At 31.9% G+C, this 20,904-nt stretch overlaps 5 protein-coding genes across 7 annotated transcripts; 3 read left to right on the top strand and 2 right to left on the bottom strand.

The window, feature by feature from the left end:
* The first annotated feature begins 6 nt into the window (after nt 1-6).
* On the top strand, nt 7-4,237 carry LOC138178394 (zinc finger protein 493). Of its 2 annotated transcripts, XM_069110198.1 has the most exons (5): nt 7-117; nt 414-824; nt 946-1,181; nt 1,271-1,899; nt 1,966-4,237. In XM_069110198.1, the coding sequence occupies exons 4-5, from the start codon at nt 1,312-1,314 to the stop codon at nt 3,667-3,669; spliced, it is 2,292 nt and encodes a 763-aa protein (XP_068966299.1). In that variant the 5' UTR covers nt 7-117; nt 414-824; nt 946-1,181; nt 1,271-1,311; the 3' UTR covers nt 3,670-4,237. The 2 variants fall into 2 exon arrangements, with proteins under 2 accessions (XP_068966299.1, XP_068966298.1); XM_069110197.1 differs by having other exon boundaries at nt 946-1,899.
* A 371-nt stretch (nt 4,238-4,608) lies between these two features.
* LOC138178396 (ADP-dependent glucokinase) lies at nt 4,609-7,942 on the top strand. Its single transcript, XM_069110201.1, has 5 exons — nt 4,609-4,988; nt 5,096-5,383; nt 5,469-5,605; nt 5,676-6,124; nt 6,629-7,942. Exons 1-5 carry the CDS (start codon nt 4,657-4,659, stop codon nt 6,869-6,871), a joined length of 1,449 nt encoding a protein of 482 aa, XP_068966302.1. The 5' UTR covers nt 4,609-4,656; the 3' UTR covers nt 6,872-7,942.
* A 186-nt stretch (nt 7,943-8,128) lies between these two features.
* LOC138178392 (zinc finger matrin-type protein CG9776) lies at nt 8,129-15,219 on the bottom strand. 2 transcript variants are annotated; one of them, XM_069110193.1, is made up of 9 exons: nt 15,035-15,219; nt 14,404-14,717; nt 14,199-14,330; nt 13,548-13,713; nt 13,290-13,471; nt 12,833-13,213; nt 12,342-12,447; nt 11,042-11,160; nt 8,129-10,963 (listed from the first exon to the last, which is right to left on the bottom strand). In XM_069110193.1, exons 2-9 carry the CDS (start codon nt 14,698-14,700, stop codon nt 8,660-8,662), a joined length of 3,687 nt encoding a protein of 1,228 aa, XP_068966294.1. In that variant the 5' UTR covers nt 14,701-14,717; nt 15,035-15,219; the 3' UTR covers nt 8,129-8,659. The 2 variants fall into 2 exon arrangements, with proteins under 2 accessions (XP_068966294.1, XP_068966296.1); XM_069110195.1 differs by having other exon boundaries at nt 13,290-13,468; nt 15,035-15,218.
* Nucleotides 15,220-15,505: 286 nt separating this feature from the next.
* Nucleotides 15,506-16,277, top strand: LOC138178398 (replication protein A 14 kDa subunit). Its single transcript, XM_069110204.1, has 3 exons — nt 15,506-15,666; nt 15,804-15,990; nt 16,063-16,277. The coding sequence occupies exons 1-3, from the start codon at nt 15,586-15,588 to the stop codon at nt 16,149-16,151; spliced, it is 357 nt and encodes a 118-aa protein (XP_068966305.1). The 5' UTR covers nt 15,506-15,585; the 3' UTR covers nt 16,152-16,277.
* Nucleotides 16,201-20,223, bottom strand: mio (GATOR complex protein mio). Its single transcript, XM_069110196.1, has 15 exons — nt 19,845-20,223; nt 19,555-19,752; nt 19,188-19,487; nt 18,878-19,105; nt 18,640-18,801; nt 18,382-18,563; nt 18,185-18,318; nt 18,004-18,117; nt 17,576-17,939; nt 17,362-17,500; nt 17,160-17,298; nt 16,882-17,089; nt 16,569-16,780; nt 16,411-16,483; nt 16,201-16,341 (listed from the first exon to the last, which is right to left on the bottom strand). Exons 1-15 carry the CDS (start codon nt 19,963-19,965, stop codon nt 16,336-16,338), a joined length of 2,580 nt encoding a protein of 859 aa, XP_068966297.1. The 5' UTR covers nt 19,966-20,223; the 3' UTR covers nt 16,201-16,335.
* Between the last annotated feature and the right edge of the window lie 681 nt (nt 20,224-20,904).

The raw sequence follows: 20,904 nt of genomic DNA, 5'->3' as shown, positions 1-20,904 counted from the left end.
ATTAATTCGACTGTATGTGTAATGTGTAGTTCCAATTTGTGACACGACTCCAAAAAAAATCTTCGAAAAAATAATTCAAAGATGGATAAACTTCATATCATGTTATCATTAAACTCAGTAAGCTACTGAACAAATAAGAAAATTACGTTTATGTAATAAAGAAACTTACAACTTAAGTAATTAATTGATAATAATACAGCAAAATAGTTCGTTTTTATTTTTTTGTGATCTATTATGTATTTATATATGTAATGATAGATGATAATTATCTACCGAGTAAAAATTTTTTATATTTCTTATAAGTTTTTTAATTCTTCAAGCGAAATGTTCAATTTGATTAGTAATGACAATATTATGATAGATTAATTGTGTTTTGTTTACGACAGAATATATGATTAAAAACCAACCTTTAGGTATCCTGACACGTGGACAAATAACCATTATCTCCAATACAGCCGTGCCTTCACTGGTACCGTCAACTCTTGGTTTAATGAGGCGATGAGAACTCGCTATGAAAATGACAAACAAGAGTTTACGATCGTGTAGTGAACATTAATTATTAAATGGACAAACAGAAAAACGTGTATTTTTCTCCGTCGTCACGTAAAAATAATACAATGTTAGCAGCTTCCAATGGAAAATGGACATAAAGTTCCATAATTTTAAAATGAATTGAATCTCATAAAGAATTATATAGGTTAAAAGTCTGTATCATTTTACACTTAAAAGAAAATGTAAATTTTGTTTGATTATATATTAACTTTATTCGCATGTACAAGAAGAAATTTGTTCTCCGTACGCAAATGATAATGAATTATTATGTGGTATGTTTTATATTTAATAAAGACTATAACTATTTCCTTTCTTTTCTGAGAAAGTACAGTACATATATGCATTTGTAATATTTTATTTTTAAAAGTATTACATTTTTTTCTTTTTTAACAGATACCAATGAGTTAAGAAAGTGAACAATGGACACACTGAAAGCAAAAAATGTACCAAGGAAAACATTTAATTTGTCATTGGAAAGAATCAGTATTAAATCTCTAAAACATAAAATGAATATTTACCAAGAGGTACTTAACTTTTTACCTCTGAAGAAAGCATATATTTATAAGTTGTGATAAATTGTTTATAGATATTATTCCCGATAAATAAATCTTTTTCTTTTAAATAACAAGGTATAAAATCTCATAGTTCTTAAATCTCTCTGAAAGAATCATAAATTATTTGGAAATTGAAAACATGAATTCACTTTATAATACCACAGACAAAAAGTTGTATCATAGAGGACAAATTGATGTAATAGATATGCCAATACAATTAACTTGTAATTACAAGTATTTCCTTGTCTACGAGGATCAAATATCCAGATTTGTTGTGTTGAAAGGTTTGCATGGAAACACAGCAAATGAAGTAGCTGTGAAACTGTTAGACATACTGGCTATTATCGGAGCACCACAGGTCTTACAAAGCAGCAATGGACGCAAATTTGCTGAAGAAGTTGTGCAAGAGATACGTCTTTTGTGGAAAGATTTCATGATACTTCATGGAGAAATCACTGAGAACAGTGAACAGAGTAGAGATTTTAAAACCTTACTTGAATGTTGGGTAGAAGAAAATCCAACGAAAACATGGTACGAAGCTTTGAAACATATACAAATTTTTCAAAATTCAACATTTCGTTGTGAAAATGGAAAAATTCCATATGATATATTATTTGGGAAAAATGTACATGAAGAATTCCAAAAACAAACTAATCTAATAAATTTAAGAGATAATGTATGGACAGAAGAAGAATGGATTAGCCTCTTACCCGACAAAGAAGATGAAGTTAAGGAAGAAGATATGCAGCAGCTTATAGATGAGCCTGCCTTTGCAAATAGAGATATAGATAGCGTAAGTATATTATTAATAATATAGTTATTCATATATATGTTATTGATCATTATTTTAATTCGTTAGTTAAATGATTGTGAGAGTGAAGATTCTTGCAATGAAGTCAGGGGTGAATTTCAAAGAAGCACTCCTGGTTTTAATTTTGTGAATGTTAAGAGTGAACCTTTGAACATGCATACAGAAGATTCAGTATTTGAGGATGAATCGGGAATAGATGACAAGGCATCAAATACAGAGAATCAAATCAATTTAAAATGTAAAATCTGCAAGAAACAATACATGAAACCCGGCCACTTAAGAAATCATATGAGAACACATATAAAGGGGAAAAAGTTTGAATGTAAACTATGCAACAAAACGTTTCACGTTCTAAGTTTGTATGAAAAACATATGAGGCAATCTCATAGACAAAGTAAATTATCCAGTCTGACCAGAAGTAGAAGAAGTAAAGACTCTCAAGATGAAACAACATTAGACACGAAAGCATCTAAATTAAGAAATTTCTCACAATTAAATGCCAATGAAACACAATCAAATGAAGCAAATGATTATACAAAGGCAACAAAGAGTTTAAGTCTCCTCAAAGAAAGGAAGAAAATTGCTGCAGACAATCGTCCAATGAAAATAAATGGAGATCCAACTTTGGAATGTTCATATTGTAATCAAAAGTTCAACTTTCCTAGTGTATTAAAAAGGCATATGCGATCTCACACGAACGAAAGACCCTACATTTGTTTAATTTGTAATAAGAGTTTTAAGCAATTGGGCCATCTTAGCCAACATTCATTAACGCATAAAGATTATCGATCTTTCCATTGTGCGGTTTGCGGGGTGAAATTCGACTCTTTAGGTTCGCTGAAGATCCATGCTCAATCGCATAAAGGACATTACATTTCAAAAACTAAAGAGACTCTCCGTTTGTTCGAATGTGATAACTGTAAAAAGGTGTTTACCACCAAAAGCGTTTTGGAACGACACATACTTACTCATTCTCATGAACGTCAATTCCCATGCATCATTTGTGGGAAAAGATTCAAACAAGCGGGACACGTGAAATCTCATATGTTGGTACACACGGGAGAACGAAAATTCGAATGTTCTGTCTGCAAAAAGAGATTTAGCCTTTCGAATTCTTTGAAGAAACACATGTATGTTCACAATGGAGAAAAACCTTATCAATGCGATGTATGTGGTGCACGGTTTCTTGAAAAAAGAAATCTAAACGGGCATCTAATGACTCATACGAACGAGCGTCCGTTCCGCTGTAAAATTTGCGGAAAAAGATATACTTTAGCCGATACTTTGCGTCGGCATATAAGTGCTGCACATGAAGATGGACGCACTTATCAGTGCGAGATCTGTGCGAAGATGTTCAAGCAGCTCGCTCATCTGTCCGTTCATAAAAAGGTACACAACGACGAACGCCCATTTCAGTGTCATTTATGCGAGAAAAATTTTAAACATAAAAATGTGCTTAAATCTCACTTGGCCATTCATGCAAATGTAAGACCATTTGAATGCGATGTATGCAAAGCTACGTTTGTAAGGAAAACAAATTTACAAACTCACATTGCATCAGCTCATATGAACGAAAGACCATACGTTTGTACTATTTGTGGAAAACGGTTCAAACAGATTAGTCACTTAAACGGTCATGTAGTAGTGCATAGCAATTTAATGCCTTATCAATGCGATTTCTGTGATCGACGATGTAATAGACTCGATAATCTAAAGAAACATATGCGTCTTCATACGAAAAATAAAGAGTAAACAGTGTAAAGTAATTGTTTTGTAAAAGATAGAATAGAATTGTTTCAATATGAAACTAACCAAACTGAATCTTACGTATATCGTTAGTAAAAAGAAGTTGACATTAGAAGCTTCCATTTTTAATCTATGATAACTCTACTTCTTTTTGATTAACTTCGAAAAAATTGTTTTTGTAATCATATATGTGATTGGTGTATACTTATAGACTTCAAATATTTTTATATCTCGTAAAGAGCTTCAAATGCTTAACAGCTTTATTCTTTTGAAAAAAAAGATGCCCCTTGTCCTAAATAAATTTGGACTGGTACCAACAATCAGAGTTTCAAAAGAATACAGCTACATATTTTAATGTATGCCCTCTGTATTTTTACTAATCAGTATCATAAGTTCTTTTTTTACTTTTTCTATCATATTGCAATCTAAAAATTATAATTGTACAAATATAGAAGATGAATTCCTAAATCAAGATCAAATTTTTAAAATTTACATATGTACGTATTCTAAGAAGTTCTATGTTCAATGAGATAAATTGTGTTGTTTTTTTAAATAAATATTATTTAAAAACATATATAAGAAGTACTTTTATTCTACGAAGAGCATTTGTATACTTCAAGTAGATCAATATGTTGCCCTATAAGTTTATTCATCTCTTATTCCAAAAAAATTATTGTGTGGCCCTTGAAATATTGTAACTTTGTTGTATAAAGTTTCTTCATACAATAACAAATAAGGTAAATATTTATGTGATCCCTTTTAGCTGAGTTACCATACATATAATATAGTCAAACTAGTATAATGCAACATAAATTTTAAAATTTCTCTTTAAAAAGTAAAGAATTGTTTTAAATTGATATAGCATGGCGCTCATGTCAGTTATTTGTCATTATTAATCATAATCTAATAAAATTATGTATCAACTCTGCATTGATTAGATTTTTAAAGAGCCCAGTGATTACAGCGCTTAGTTCATTGTTATTGGAACTCAAAATGGGGTACAACAGGGGATTAAAATTTGGTACAGCGTTCACTGTACTAATAGTTCTAGTCGCAATTTATTATAGAAATTCAGAGAATATTCTTCAGAAACGTTTGCAAACTTTAATCCATGGCTTGGAAAGACTTGAAAATAAACACGTGATGTCATCACGACCGAAAGTTGCGATAGGTTATGGCGTGTGTACCGATGTATACGTCAATGCTAAAGATTTACTCAACTATTCCGATGAAGTCGGACAACCACAACATTTTGATGAAATCAACACAGAGTTAGAACTTTTAAAAAGCTTCGCTTATTATTTTCGCCATGGAGCTGCTGCAGAGTAAGTCTTACTTTTGCCATGTCACCTTTAATCGAATTTTTGTATTTCTCATTGAGAAATACATTTTTCCTATTTCACATTTTATTAACATTTCATTTTTTTATCAGGAGATATATGGCAAATAGAACACTATTTGACAATCTTGTTGCTAAAGCTCGTTCATATCAATCTTCATATTCTACCATTGGTGGTAACGCAGCAGTTATGGCCTTAAGATTTGCAAGAGAAGGGTGTGATGTTACACTTGCTGCAAAACTGACTAGATCCTTGCATCAAATGATACCACAGGTTATTAATATTGTAGGGGGTGAAGTGAAAAGGGATGACATTCATTTAGTAATTGAATACAAGCATGGAGATATTTGGGGTCCATATTCCAGTGCTAGAGCTAATAGGTATAATATCTAAAAAGCTTCAGAAAATATTGTAGACATATATAATTGTAATAGATTCTCCTAAATCACTATAACTATTTTTTAGGTACATAGTTCACAATGATGCCAATAATCCTAAAATTAGTTCTCTTGATGCATTTGATAAACTACTGTTAACATACGAGCCTAACTTACTTGTTATCAGTGGTCTACAAATGATGGATAATTATCCATTTCCTAATGGTAATTGAAACACTATTCTTAGTTGTATAAGTTTTGTGATCTGTTTAGAAAAACGTTTATTGAAATGCAGGTGATAGACAGAAACTTTTACGTAAAGTAAAGAAACAAATGACGGATCGATCTTCATCGACTAAGATTCATTTTGAAATGGCCTCGTTTGCGGAAGATAAATTACTTTTTGAGCTTTGCGACTCGATTATTCCATTTGTCGATAGTTTAGGGATGAATGAGCAAGAAATAGCCAACTTGCATAACGCGATGTATTACGGAAATATTTCATTAGTGGCAAATTCAACGCCACGTATAGCGACAGTCTTAGATCAAATGCGAACGTTATTCAAATTGATACGTATGAAAAGTAAAACTATTGAGCATTCTCGAGAATTAACTAGAATTCATGTACACACGTTAGCCTATCAAGCTATATTTACTGTAAAAGGCTCTATATGGAAAAATACGATGGCTGCAGCAGCCAAAGCATCACTAACAGCTCATAGACACGTATGCGCGACGAGCCATGTAAGTAAATATGATTATATTTTGTTAATTATAAGCTTATAATTATATGAATATATGGGTGAATCAGCTAAATGGGATGATCTAAATATCTCCTTTACTTACTATTGTGTGAAAAATCTTTTTAGGACGAAATTGCACTGTTTCAAGGGGAACATATATTAATGGACAGACATTTTTAATGTCATTATTTTATAAGATTACAAAATGTAGTTTATTGTGACAAACTTATAACGTCGGAAGATATGAAGGAGAGAATTGCAGCTGTAGGTGTATCTATAACATTGGATGAAATAGAAACTATGTACGAAAAACTAATTAGAAAATTTGAATTATGCATTGCAGCAAACGACCACCATATTGAGCATAGCATTAGTCATTTGTGCCCTTTGAAATAATGTAACTTCATTCTGAGAAGATTTTTCATACAATAGTAAAGATATTTAGATGATACCTTTTAGTTGACCTATTCTGTATATGTATATATATGAACTTATGAAATTTTAGGTTGACATTAGTAAAGCTGCGTTGATTTTAGACGATAGCTTTTCGACGTCTATCGTTGATGGCACCCGGATAGCACTAGATATTGAGAAACCAGTGTCCTGTTGGGACGAAACATTAAAAATAGAAAGCAAAGATGTTATTATTCAAGTTTGTGTGGCACCAGTATTAGTTTGCACTGAAGCAGCGCAAACTGCTGGCGGCGGAGATAACATTTCAAGCGCGGGCCTTGTACTACAGATTTAATATACTGTTTGTACTTTTCAAGATAGTTGAGCGATATTGAATTTTCGTACTACTTTACTACGATACTCACGAAGTCAAATTAGATTTTAGTGCACAGCAGCTTTGGAAACTTAGATTATAATTCATTCCATGGGCTATCATTCCAACATATACAACACGTTCGTTGTTGTTTTCTGATATGCAGATGTTGTTCATAGGTTAAAGAACAGCAATCTTTTGATATTTTATTCCGTGTTGTACTTATGTATGTTAAAAATTACAGGGCTTAAAAATAGTATTAAATAATATGGTAATGATTTGAGCTATTCAAGTATCTAACTTTAGATACTGATTTTCACATATAAAAAGTATATAAGCATTTTATCTCCTTATACATAATAAAAAACGCGTTTGAAACTATGCATAATATCGAATGACATTTTTAAAAAAGAACAAAGTATAATAAATATTATAAAAATTAAATGTCATTTTATTTCATGCATGGGACGTTTCAACACTAGCTTTAAAATTGGAGTTAATTAATTATTGTTCCAATTTGCGTGCCCTGTACATACAGTTTAAAGTTTGTTACCGTTCGTTCCATCGTAATGTAGTAAAAATATCGTTGAGTCTCAAAATAATTATTAAGTAATTAAGTGACATTTGAGAAATTACAATATGGCAATACTATATAGCACCATTAGGCATGTTATTTATGCCCAATATACTTAATGAATTTTCAAATTCATTTTCTCGAAAACAAAACGTCATATGAAAAAAATTTATTGTATATTTTCGACTTATTCTTTTATGTAAAATCACACCGTACATGATTGTATCATCGATTACGGGACACGCTGTATAATTTATGTTATGTGCCATGCAATAACTGTATTTCTTATTTAGCATTACCTGGCATTACTGACGAAAACAAGGCATTGAATTATATTGTATTGTATGGAAGGTTGTGCGTTTCAGGATGAAGTTATGTGATATAGCATTTAAAAAACCCTATAAAATAATTTTCAAATGAAAAAACAAAATTCCAAGAAAAAGAATAAACAAAGCATAGTTGAATAATGCAATGAAAAATGCGTCCATTTTTCTTTGAATCCCTTAGTTTTATAACATCACGTCTCGTTTCATGTAATTTCGTTATTTATTAATGGAATATTATTCATAAATCAAATGTACATTTTGAATTTGTTTTCCAAACAGTGTTTATGCTGTTCTTACTAGTATTCAAATGTGTTCTGGAAAAGTAAATAGGCTGATTGCTTACATCTCTAAAGAAGTGTTTTTAATACTCTTATACACATATGGAAATTTAAGTTTTGACATGTGCCTAAGGTGTATATATATATACGCCTTAAGTAAAAGTAATTATATGACACTGTAACGTTTAGCTTAACTGCTTAGTTTTTTTTAGCAAACTCATAAAAACCTGGAGATATCTTTTTCAATCAGAATTAAATGAAAACAGTATAGTTAATAAAAAATAGTAAATCTTTCGCAAGCTCATTTCACTCAGTTATTTCGCTAAGGCAACGCTTTAGTATTAACTAATTCGCCATTAGCACATGAGAAAGAAACATTTACTATTTCTTACTTAAAATACTAGTTTACATAATTACATAATATTCGATGTTAACATACATAACGTATAAATTTTAAGTCAAAAAATTACAATACAAATAACAATTGTTTCAAAGTAGAAGGGATAGACAGTCAACGTGACTTAGAGTTTAACGCTAGATCCTTATCAAAAAAACATTCGAACCAGAAAACATTGTGAGTTTATAAAAAGTTTTATAGGATTGTATCTCCTTCGTCAATGCCTAACATCTTCAAATCATCTGGTCCAGGTTGAGTATCTACTTCTGTCTCCGCTTGAGTAATTTCAGGTGGTGGTTGATCCATATATTCTGGCCCATACCCAACACACCCTAACATACTATACATAGACGAATACATAATGTTACTTTCTTGTTGGCTTTGTTGTTTCGTTTCTGTTTCCTCTTTTGGGAAGATGATATTTAGAGCCTCTTGCAAATCATCAGGCAGAGGTATGCTTGGGTCAGTTCGTTTTTCAGTGGGTTCCGGGATGTCGGAAATATCTTGTGTAGTATTCTCAACAGTTGGTAGCGGAGGTGGTGGTGGATTTTGATGATTTTGAACGAAAGGAGGTACAGTGGGCATTTGTGGCGGTGGATTTGCCATGAAAGGAGGATGACTTTGCACCGGTGGCCGTACTGGTTGATGAGGCGGAAATCGTGGTTGACTCTGAACGAACGGTGGTGGAGTTGTCATAAATGGCGGTGGAGGTCGATTCGTAGGGAATTGCGGTCTACTTTGCACTGTTGCCTGTTGCTGTTGCTGCTGTTGCTGCTGCGACGTAGTCGAGAAAGGTGGTGGTGGTCTATTCAGAGGAGGAGGAGGATGTGGAGGCAGAGGTAATTTCGATATACTGTGCGTTTGTTTTTGCTGCTCTATTATTGGTTCCTCTATTACTGTTTCCTCGGATTGATCTTCAATCTCCATATCGACCACCTGCTGTGTAGGTTTCGTTTCATTCAATACCGGAGGTGGTGGAGCTACCAATATTTTCATCGGTTGACTTTTGTTGGTTTGAGGAGGTAGAGTGCTTGTACTATTAGCTGTGGTAGTAATGGTACTACTATTATTGTTACTGCTGCTGGTAGTGTTATTATTATTATTACCCAGATTTATTGGAGTTGCAAGCTTGGTGATATGTACAACACCAGGTGGGTTTATGATCTCATTGGGAACTTTCGGTGTATCTTCGAATTTACTCTGCTGATAGGGAAGAGGAGTAATATCTTTCTCAGGCAACTTTGGTTCTTCAGCTTTCTTCTTAAATAGCGGTAATCTACCAATGAAAGGTAATTTACCTTTCGATACCTGAGGCGTTGACTTTTTAGTCTGTATACTACCCTTCTTAGATTTAGATGCAGATTCATTTGTTTTCTTCTCAAATTTGGACTCATCGTTAGATGAATTATCGTCTCTTCTGTCCTTACCATATTTATCGTAACCTCTTTTTGGGCTGTCGCGCCAACTTCTTTCACGTCGAGGAGATTCATTACTATCTCGTTTCCTTCGATCATCGTAATAGTCCCTGTCTCGATCTCTATCCCTGTCCCTGTCCCTATCACGGTCCCTATCCCTATCTCTGTCACGATCACGATCTCTGTCTCGCCCGCGCCTTCTTTCGTACCTGCTGCTATAACGGTCGTACTTATCCTCCCGTCTGTCATACTTTCTATCCCGATCGTCTTTGTATCTATCGCTTTCTCGTTGTCTCTCATCCTCTTTCTCTACAGATTTATTTTCAGGTGGTTTTACGGTCATGTTGACTTGCTGTTTTGTCCAGAATCCCATATGCGGTTTAGGCATTTCTTCTGGTTTGGGTAATTCGATTGGTTTGTTGGCTATGGGTTGCGGTTTTTCCTCTTCCTTCTTTATCCAGAAGGGTTTAGGAGGTTCTTTTGGTCCCCAAGCTTCCAAATTCTCCGGCTTTGATTTGTTCGAAAAAGAAGCCTGTTCTTGTTCTTCGTCCTCTTCTTCAATCGCTTTTTCTTGGCTCAGTCTTCGATTACTAATAGACTTCATTTCTTCTTCCTGCTTCGCTTTTAATTTGTCTCTGATCGAATTCAACAGTTGTCTTTCATCAGTTTCGACAGGTTGAGGTTCTGGAGTCAGTGACTGATTTAAGTGTTGTGCCATTTTTGACCAGTGTCCTTTCAATTTTATCCGATGATAATCTATCTCCTCATTCAGAATGGCTTGCGTCGACGCCTTCATTTTATTTCGCATAGCGACACGAATGCTCTTGGACATATCCTGATCAGAATCTGTGTCAGAATTTTCTGATTCGCTGGAACTGTCGCTACCACTGCTTCTGTTTCTTCGCTTCTTAGATTTCTTCTTACTCTTCTTCGACTTCTTTGATTTCTTTGACTTTGGTGGCGGGTCGTCGTCTTTGTGTTTCTGCAATTCCATTTGGATCTGTTTGTGTTTCTCCTCTGAGAATGCTTTCTCACGATCTGCCATCCAATCGGTTTCCCAATGTGGATTTTGCTCGACAAAACGCTAAATAAAGATGTTAACTAATTAATTTTATATTGCCCCTTTTTTTGAAATACAAAATTTAGAAAATAAAGAACATACAGAATAATTTTCTGAATGCTGTTTAGATTTCAGGTGCAAACTTGCACAATGGAGATCCCCGATCCAGGAATCGCAAAGCTTGCAGTACCATGCCGTTGCAGCGCTGAAGAACTGTAAACCTATAAGCAAATATTTTAACACTTAGCATTACTTAAGCTTTGAAAATGGTAAACAATTTAAGTTCATAAAGAATGACCTTATATTCTGCCACGACACATTCATGTCACTGAAAACAAAAACAATATATATTAAAAGATGCTCAATAAATGGTTGATAACATTAAATATTCTTCCGTAGTCTCCCACGTTGAATTCTAGAAGAAAAAAAGGATGGGAAGAAATCATGTTTTATTCATACAAATATACCACAAAGATATTACAAGTAAAATGAAAATAAGAAATTACATAAAGCAACATAACATAGAATTTTTACACGTACTGCAACTACCTCATGTATTTTTTGATCTTTTTTCTTAACTTTTATTAATCATATAAAAGCTAAAAATTAATAATTGTTTTAACTTCTATATATATATCTCAAAAAAATTAATCGGCATTTACAGTACGTTTCACAAAAATATTTCGATTTATAATATATATCATAAACCTATTTAATAATATAATATATATGCTAAATAAAATAAGTGACACGAGCGAATATCACAATTTACACATTTTCATATAACTATATACGTTATTTGTATTTATACACGCACTAGCATTATGATAACATTGATTCATATTAATATATATTTCACATTGATAAGATCTTCCTTTGTTCATTCTTGACTGTAAATGGACCTATATATGATGAATCGACGAACAGTACACTTGCGAGGAATAATTTTAAATGGTTCGATTATAGAAGCTGAAATATCTGAAATCGCCCGAAAGTGTGCTCCTCGAGTCCATTTAAAATCCAGTGCATCTTTATGGTGTTTATATCATTGCTACAAAATTTGCTGCTAACATTGTGATGTGTAAAAGACACTTCACGGAAAAAATAAAAATTATTCTGCGTACAAATTTATAAAACGATTCATTTCCACAACGGACATCTCTAATGTATATTATTTTGAATAATTTGGAGAAAGGAAAAAGCAAGAAATGTTTGAAGTCTAATTATCTTTCTTTTCGCGTACATAATTCGACTATGTAAATCGATAATACATATGTTAATGCAAGCAAATTTTTGAGCAAATCATAGTCGTAGATCTCTTCAATACATACCGGACACAGTGTCTGTGCACAAGCTACGGAATTGTATGCTATTAGTAATTATCCACTGAAATGAACCATACCTTTAATAGGTGTTCTTTTCGTTGGCAGTCCAGGATAATAGGGCACTTCCTTTTCCGTTCCCTCTCCATTCCGCTCATGCCACGGCATGTCAACTATCTTGCGTTCCTGTTGCAGGGAATTAAATGTTAATGAGAATGTTTCCTACAATACTATATAAATATTCGGTGGTACTTCTTAATGAGACATTGTTATGATACATCAATCAGACTATGTACCAAGTACCTGCAGGTTGACTGTTACTGTAATATATCATCCTTATACAAATATAGTTCAAATTAGAAATACATAGTTTTAATCGAATCCATTTGTTCTCTCACAATGTAAATCAATTATCAGTTAGATTTTTCTGCATCCTGTTCTAATGATTATAAAAGTTATTTATGAAAACGATCTTCAGTTAGAAATTTCTACATTCAGTTATTGAAAGTACCTATACCAGAGCTGAATGAGTTTCACTAAGACTCTATTATTAGAATAACAGGCAACTTACTAAGCAAGCTTCTTTGTGCTCATTGCTATGCAGATGATTCAAATATTCCTTTGCCGTTTTAGGAAATATATCGCAGACTTTACACCAGTGCATTTCTGGGTCATAATGTACAAAATTGTACATAGGTTTAGAATCTTCGGGAGACCTTCGTTCTTTCATGTCCCTTTCAATTTTGGATTCCTTGTCGGAGTCGGATGCCGATGATCGGTCGGGCGACAATGATTTTCCTTTCGGAAAGTCTTCTTTGGGACTTCTTGAACATTTGCTAATTTCTAACTTAAACTTGCTTTTCAGATCATCAACAGTAGCTTTATCTCCTATAATTCCGGTAAGCATATCGATTACATTATGTATCGATTTCATTTTATTTTGTATCTCAATCTGTAAATTAAGAATTAACATACAATGAAAAGCTGTTGAAATATATTGTTGATCATTTTATGTAATAATTGCGTACCTGCAATTTCTGATTCTCTTTTATAATACGATTATTCTCTCTTCCACCTTCTTTACCAATTTCATCGCACTGCTGTCGCAGAATCTCCAATTCGCGTTGTAATGTAGTAGATTTCTTAACGTATTCTTCACGCTGTTTAGCCAGAGTTGCTTTTTGCTGTTTTACCTCAGCTGCGATTGCTGCTGGGCATAGAACATAAAAATGTATTAAAATAATATCAGCTAATAAATTTAAATCAAAATAAAATAAAAGACTCACCTTCCTTCTTGGCATCTTCCGGTCTTGCTAAGGATGACACTAATCCAGAGGAACCACTATCCACTGGTCTTGATGATTCTTGCTGGGATGTTAGTGAGGGAGGAGGTGGTGGTTGTTGATTGTTATAAGCTACCTGATTCCCTTGCCAATTTGGTGGTGGATAATCCTAACAAAATAAATATACATTTGATGTCAAATACTCAAACAATGCTTCTATCAAACCTTACCTTTATTTGTCCATACTCAAATCAGAACTTTGGATAATACACGGAAGATTCTTGAAGACAAATCATCTGGTCAATAATACTGGTTTCCAATGTCGATGCCAATAAAATAAACAACGCGAACGTTATACTTACGAGGGGATTCACAATACTTCGCGATACAAAAGAACGTAATGTTCATCCCCCAAAAAATGGACAGTACTACCAAATATTATTAAAAACATTTTGGTAGTTTGTGTAATAATTTCATAATTACTTTTACAAACTTATACAATACAATCAAACCTACGAATAGGTAATGTTCCAAAAGTATTGAAATTTAATTATATTGCCTTAAACGCAATATTATTTTAATTATTACGATATCAGCTAATCATTATTATATAACATACTCCTTTGAACTAATGTACTCTTTCAAAAAACTTACACTGCGATAACCAGTGGGTTGCTGGTAGCTGTAGTCATAGCCTTGTCCATAGTTGTAATTGTAATTATTGTAGCCTTGGTTATAAGCTGGCAAAGGTGGTGGTGGTTGACTGGTGTTTGGAGGTGGTGGTGCCTGAAAAATAAATATATATTATTTATTTCTTTCTTTTATATTCTTTCCTTTTTCCTAGACATATTTGATTTACCTGGTATTGATTGTGAACTGCTGGAACATAACCACCAGGATTAGCTGGATTAGGAGTAGAAGATTGAGATTGAGATGCAGCTTGCTGTTTCCATTCTTGTTGTGAACGACTAGAGTCTTTCCTTCTTCTATCTCTGGAACTGGAACGTGATCTTCTATCTCTGGAACGAGATCTTCGATATCTGCTTCTTCTTGGAGATGGAGATCGATCATATTTCCTTGATCTTCTTCTATGAGATGAGTCTTCTGAGTCTGCACTAGGGCTTCTTGGCCCTTTACGTCTCGATTCTTGCTCCATTTCTCTATAACCTCAATCTGTAAAAAGCACATCATACCTATATAATCAATATATCAGGTTATGTTATAAGATCTTTTTATTTGCCAATATATGACGAAAAATATGTAGATCATACAATCATGCATGATCTAATTTTAGGAATCATGATAACTTTAAACGTTTAGTAAATTTCGATGCTTCCAATTCATTATAAAATTTAATTCTAGAATTCCATACTCCATACGCATTAGTAAAGGAAAGAAATCATTTTAAATGTCGCATTGCAGCCATTGTTATCCTCGATAAAACATCGACGATATTTCTCGATGTGTTACACGTTATTAGAGATATTTACCTTTCTCAATAGTTTATTTGCAACTTTAGTACTCTATTCTCGATAAGTACTAGCGCAAAATAATGAAAATAATATGGTTTGATCCCTTTGAGAATCATTCGCAGAACACGACGTAACGTAGAACCAAAAACGAACGGAAGAAGCCGCACTGATTGTAGGTGCAGCACATAGAAGCAAAAAACCTTAGATGGTAGAACTCAAAATGCTACGTAGCTACTTATATATATCCAATAAATATACTGACCAACTCTTTGCAAGAATTCACTACACTGTAGTGATTAAATCTAATACGGAGATATATTTAATATATAAATATAGTTCATTATAATGTCTTGAATGTTTTAATAATTGGCCAGAAAATAAGAATTTAAGTTCTATCATTTTATTCACCAATTCATAGCTTATGTTAGATCTAGTATTTTAGATCTAAAAGTTGATTGTCCGAAAACACCATATTTAAATCACTGTCATGTCACTATAGTGCTTCGACATATAATGTATAATTTTCAAAACAGTTTTTAGAAGTAGAGGTATTATTAACAAAGAAGAAAATGATAAAAAAGCGTATTGAAGGTCGTCAATTGGCACAAAATGTTGGAGAACAAGTAATTATACTTGGCACTATTGGAAAAGTAAGAGATTTATTTGATATTAATGTAAGAATATACATAAATACCATTACTTGATGTCAATAGTTGTTCTTGACTTATAGTATTTATTCCGCTACAATTAGTTATATTAATTTATTGAAACATTTTTTAATTTCTAGAAAGGTTCAAACGGTAAAAATATAGAATTAAAAACAACCGATGGTGTACAAGTTAATGTAACTTTACCAGTACCAATTGATAACGATGCTGAAGGTTATATAGAAATACATGGCACATTACAATCCGCATCTACAATGAATTGCAGTAATTATATAGTATTCCCACTTAGTATGACAGAGAATTTTGGTAAATTTCGATCTTATTTTATATACGTATATATCGTAAGGTGTATAAAAATAAGGAAAATATTAATTATAGATGTCGATCGATATAAACAACTCATGGTTATCTTGAATGTATTAGGACCAGGAAAATGGAAAATGTCTGAAGATGAAACAGGGTTTTAAATTTATAATTGTATAACCTATAAAAATGTTTAAAAACTTTTTATAAGAATACGATTATTTTAATATATATGTCGAAGTGTAAATTATTCTTTTATAATAAATTTAAATAGTATCTTGTTCACAAGACTCATTATCCTTCATTTATAACATTCATGTTGTTCCAAGAAATGTACAAAATGAAATCCTAAAACTTTAATGAGCATCATCAGTATTATTTAAAACTTTTAGAATCTTAGATTTCTATTTATGTTATACCCACTGCTATTTTACATGATGCATCTAAAGAGAAGCATCTACATGTACATGAGGTTACTGGACATTCTGAATGTTGCCTGTTTAAATAAGACAATAAATTGCTTAAAAGAGAAAGTATATGAATTAGAGGAAATTAATACGTATGACCTTAAAATATATTACCGAAACCAATGTGTAATATGGTCAGCATGACCACCATGTCTACATGTTTGACACCATGTAAACCAATTACTAAATTCTGTCAATTTATTATCACATTCTTCGCTTCTACTAACACTAGATGTTGTCATTTGCAATCCACTTACTGTGCCCATATGCATCAAGCATATTGCGCATCGCGGTAATGGTTTTCTACAATTTGGACACGAAGACATCTACAAAAAGGTAAGAAGACATTATTTTATAAATATAAAATATTATTTTACTTGAAACTTTAATTATTGCTCTATCAAATATTCAAATAGGGACATATTACCTTCAGTTTATTGGGTGTACTTCCTAACCTGCCAAAAGGTCCTCTTGCTCTACTTAAACCTTGCATAAAGGCTGATATACTTTTACCACAAAAATTACAAGAAACATATATTTGTTGCGGAGGCTTTTCATTCGTTGAAGACCTCATCGCGATATCAAAGTGAGCCCTTTGGGTCCACATTTTCCAAGCATTCAAAAGATTTCTATAACTTTATTGCAATTTTTGAAGTTATATTTATTTCTCATAATCTTTTAAGTAAATATTGTTTATTGTAGTACCTTGTAATCCAAACTTGGACTTGATTTTCTTGAAGTAATGTTGGTGTAAATGCTCTAATGGCTATTAAACTACAACTTTGAACATCACCAGTAATTTCTAAGTACCGATTTAATAATTGTATACCTTCTAAACTAGTACCTAAGACGCAATACATAATAAGTAAATATTATAATTAGCATGTGTTTATTAAATTATGCAAACCTGTCAAAAGAAAACCCGCTAAATTTCCTTCATCAGTTAACTTTTGAGTTAATTTTTTTAAATATTCGCTTAACTTATTATCCGATAAAAACATAAGTGCAAAGGCTACTCTGTCTTCAACTGCCATACCGTTTTCATTCTAAAAATATTTATTTTTCTCATTTCATATATGAATATTATGTTTCATAAGGAACAAAGATCAATGTGTACTTACGAGAACATTTTCATAAGAATCATCTGCTGTTAGAAAAGCAAAAGTTGCTCTCAAATAAGGGTCTGAAAGTTGAGATCTACATTTTAAACATGATTCTCTCCACATACTATTCCGGTCTTCGGAAAATCCTGATAAAGCCATAGCAACGATATTTAAATTTGTAGACATCGACATTTTAGTAGCTCCTCGATTTAAAATTTCGATAGCTTGCCGTAAACACAAATTAAAAACTGCAATTGCTGCTGCTCTTGGATATGCTCCTTCTCTTTCTAATCTTTCTAAGAATAAGTTATCATAAAGGGTATTGGTATCTTTATCAAATCTCCAACCACATAAAAGCAATCCTTTATCTCTATCTGCAGATCTATTATATAAATATTAAATTATGTTACAAAGCTCTAGTATGATACATTGCATGTATTTTATACCTGTAAATTTTTGCGGTATGATTAGATCCTATATCCGACCAAGGACGATGAATTAGTTCCGACTTTAAGGAACCATTGGTAGATCCTTGTTGGCCATCTAGTTTTAAAACTGTTCTATGTAACATTAATAGACATTATTTTGTGAATTTTCAGATATATGATTAGAAAATCATTAATTTACCTGACACCTGGATGTTTATTATCTGCAGATGGTATAGTGCCATCCTCTACTAAATAGCGACTTAAGTACAACCACTGCCATAAGTTTTTCAGAGTTTCATTTTCAGCCAATTCCCCATTCTGAGCCAGCTCTGGCTACAGATATATATATTAAAGATGTTACATAAAAAATATAAATTGTGAATTTCCTTAACTTACAAGTAAGCCATATTCTGAAGCAGCACGTGTTTTAGTTAAGATAGAAATATCATTCAGGGCTTTGTAAATATTATCATTACTGCATATATATTTAAATGATTTTGAAGCATGATTCCAGGCAAGATGAGATCGTGTTGACCAGTTTACTGTAATTCTTTCACAAACTGTATAATCTGTAAGTCCTTTAAAAGGATAAAATAAAATCAGAAACACTTTATTCTATAATTTGTATAAGTTTATAATATAATATTGTCAAACCTTGTTGAGATATTGCCAATAATCTGTTCACGTGTGTTGGATGCCATGAAAAACTTACAGGACTATACCAAGGTGGTGCAACTGTTCTTTCTAATGCTCCAGGTTCTGTATCTTCTCCTCCTCCAATTCCACAATGTTGAATGTCATACAAATGCAGTGTTGCTTTATTAAAGATGATATCAATGCTTATTAATACAATTTATGATTAAATTAAGAGAAAATTAAATTGATACTCTACCTGAGTCTTTTTGTAAAGCACCCAAAAGATTGTGCCTAGTTGGGCACCATAATACTTTCGTAATTTGTCTAGTTTGTGATAATGTTAAAACAGGTTTTTCAAAGCATCTTGTATCCCAAATTGTTATCTGATTATCAACACTTGAAAGTAAATGATAATTATTATGCGGATTTACTGATACATTATAAACAGCTTTAGTGGCTGTTGTGTTGACCACTTTTGCAGAATCTAATATAAAATAATATAATGTATATATGGCAAGTTACATTACGTATAAAAAATATGCAATGACACTGTTTTATTATAATACCTCTGAAATCAATGATTTTTAATTGTTTGTTATTAGTGCCAACTACCATACATTTTTGTTCATGTTTGAACCAAGCAATAGAATGTATAGTTTCTGAAACACCAACTTCTGCAATAGGTCTCATAGAATCTGTCTGCACTGTATTGTGGTGATGCACTCTTTCAGAGGTTTGCAAACCTTTATTTATATCCCATAATAAAATGGAATGATCTTTACTATGTTTATCTAAACCAGACACAATTAAATTTGTGTCTATGGGATTCCAAGCAACTGTATTGCATTGTCTTGCATGCTTTGGGACTATAATAATTTGTAAATGTAATAAAATATAAATGTGTAATAGATTTTATTTATCGAAATAATTTACCTAGTTCCTTCCCACTAAGACCTTGGGAATCAAAAATTGTTGGACCAAAAGTAGTTAAAACAACTTTTCCATTTGCTTGTCCAACAGCTAATAGAATATCTGGTTCTAATTGTGGATATATATCAATACATTTGACATAATGATGATTAGTATTTGTTGCAAGTAAATGAGCAACTGTACAATCAGAAATCTTTGTATCTGTAACGAAAATATAAGATATGGAATAACATTCTATTTCTATTAAACTATGTATGGAATACAACTATATTTTATAAGAGACATTTACTCACATAATTGTCTATTATTGTCTTTTACTTGTATTACTTCATACAAACAGATTTCTGTACCCCATGTAATAAATTTATTGGCATGAACTGGAGACCACTGTATATCAAGTTTAATACTACTCATTTTGTAGTAGTTTTATGAAATTTTGTCAACAAAAATAAAATACATTACTCTAACTTTTTGCTTAAAATAATAAAAAAAGGATGATGCGTTTTGCAGCTATGCATTATGATCCTATTTTCTGATCTTAAAAAATGTTCCTTAACCTCGAACATATTTTTTTAACAAACATTTTCATTTAAATCTGACACTTCAATATTCATTTTTTTCGACTGTTTTACGAATGATTCATGGTAACTTTAGGTGTTAATAGTAAATTGCAGTGACAACAAAAAATTTCTATACGTTTATACTTCTGATTGGATATTTGTGAAATTTGTCCAATACTTGTACTTCCATATAACGGGTACTCAAAAAGTACAGATAACTATAATCATAATTTGTTACAAAAATTACTCGATATTTAATCAAATATTATTTGATAGTTAAAATTTTATTGTAATTTGACGATCACTAAATTATTAAGAAATAAAAATTCAGGGCTATTTTTGTTACATTATTTTATATTTATATTTATTTATTTAGCTTTGTGCAGAGAAAATAATGTATGTAACATTGCACTCACATTACATATATATGTACTTACTTCATACAATTTGATTAATTTGATAATTTTCATTATCTTAAGACGCATAATGTATGTGTATGTGTGTGTGTACAAATCATATACAACATTGTTCTTCTAACTTGCACAAAATAGATTCTATCAAAAGCTATAGACAAATAGTTAAATTATAGTGATGATAGTACATGATAATTACATAAAGAATGATTTGATTTATGATAAAGCGACAATTTTATATTTATATGCATAACATACTTTTATGAATAATTATAATATGTAATATATCTCCTATACAGATATTCATGAGATGAAATTTTTTTTAATTTATACACACTGGTAAGCTATATTAAAAAACTTTATTATATTATTAATTTCAA

The sequence above is a fragment of the Bombus flavifrons genome, chromosome 3, assembly GCF_040668555.2.
Source record: "Bombus flavifrons isolate JBK064 chromosome 3, iyBomFlav1_principal, whole genome shotgun sequence".
Lineage (NCBI taxonomy): Eukaryota > Metazoa > Arthropoda > Insecta > Hymenoptera > Apidae > Bombus > Bombus flavifrons.
Note: the sequence above shows the minus strand (reverse complement) of the source record. Positions and strands in the feature narration are given on the sequence as shown.

Coding starts and splice junctions, on each gene's coding strand:
- LOC138178394 (XM_069110197.1), top strand. CDS start 1,246: ATGAATTCACTTTATAATACCACAGACAAAAAGTTGTATCATAGAGGA. Junction 1,900..1,965: donor CAAATAGAGATATAGATAGC/GTAAGTATATTA, acceptor TTAATTCGTTAG/TTAAATGATTGTGAGAGTGA.
- LOC138178396 (XM_069110201.1), top strand. CDS start 4,657: ATGGGGTACAACAGGGGATTAAAATTTGGTACAGCGTTCACTGTACTA. Junction 4,989..5,095: donor CGCCATGGAGCTGCTGCAGA/GTAAGTCTTACT, acceptor TTTTTTTATCAG/GAGATATATGGCAAATAGAA. Junction 5,606..5,675: donor TAATTATCCATTTCCTAATG/GTAATTGAAACA, acceptor ATTGAAATGCAG/GTGATAGACAGAAACTTTTA.
- LOC138178392 (XM_069110193.1), bottom strand. CDS start 14,700: ATGGAGCAAGAATCGAGACGTAAAGGGCCAAGAAGCCCTAGTGCAGAC. Junction 12,448..12,832: donor AGCACAAAGAAGCTTGCTTA/GTAAGTTGCCTG, acceptor TCCCTGCAACAG/GAACGCAAGATAGTTGACAT. Junction 10,964..11,041: donor AGCATTCAGAAAATTATTCT/GTATGTTCTTTA, acceptor ATCTTTATTTAG/CGTTTTGTCGAGCAAAATCC.
- LOC138178398 (XM_069110204.1), top strand. CDS start 15,586: ATGATAAAAAAGCGTATTGAAGGTCGTCAATTGGCACAAAATGTTGGA. Junction 15,667..15,803: donor TACTTGGCACTATTGGAAAA/GTAAGAGATTTA, acceptor TTTAATTTCTAG/AAAGGTTCAAACGGTAAAAA. Junction 15,991..16,062: donor TAGTATGACAGAGAATTTTG/GTAAATTTCGAT, acceptor TATTAATTATAG/ATGTCGATCGATATAAACAA.
- mio (XM_069110196.1), bottom strand. CDS start 19,965: ATGAGTAGTATTAAACTTGATATACAGTGGTCTCCAGTTCATGCCAAT. Junction 18,118..18,184: donor AATAAACATCCAGGTGTCAG/GTAAATTAATGA, acceptor AATGTTACATAG/AACAGTTTTAAAACTAGATG. Junction 17,299..17,361: donor AGCGGGTTTTCTTTTGACAG/GTTTGCATAATT, acceptor ATTGCGTCTTAG/GTACTAGTTTAGAAGGTATA.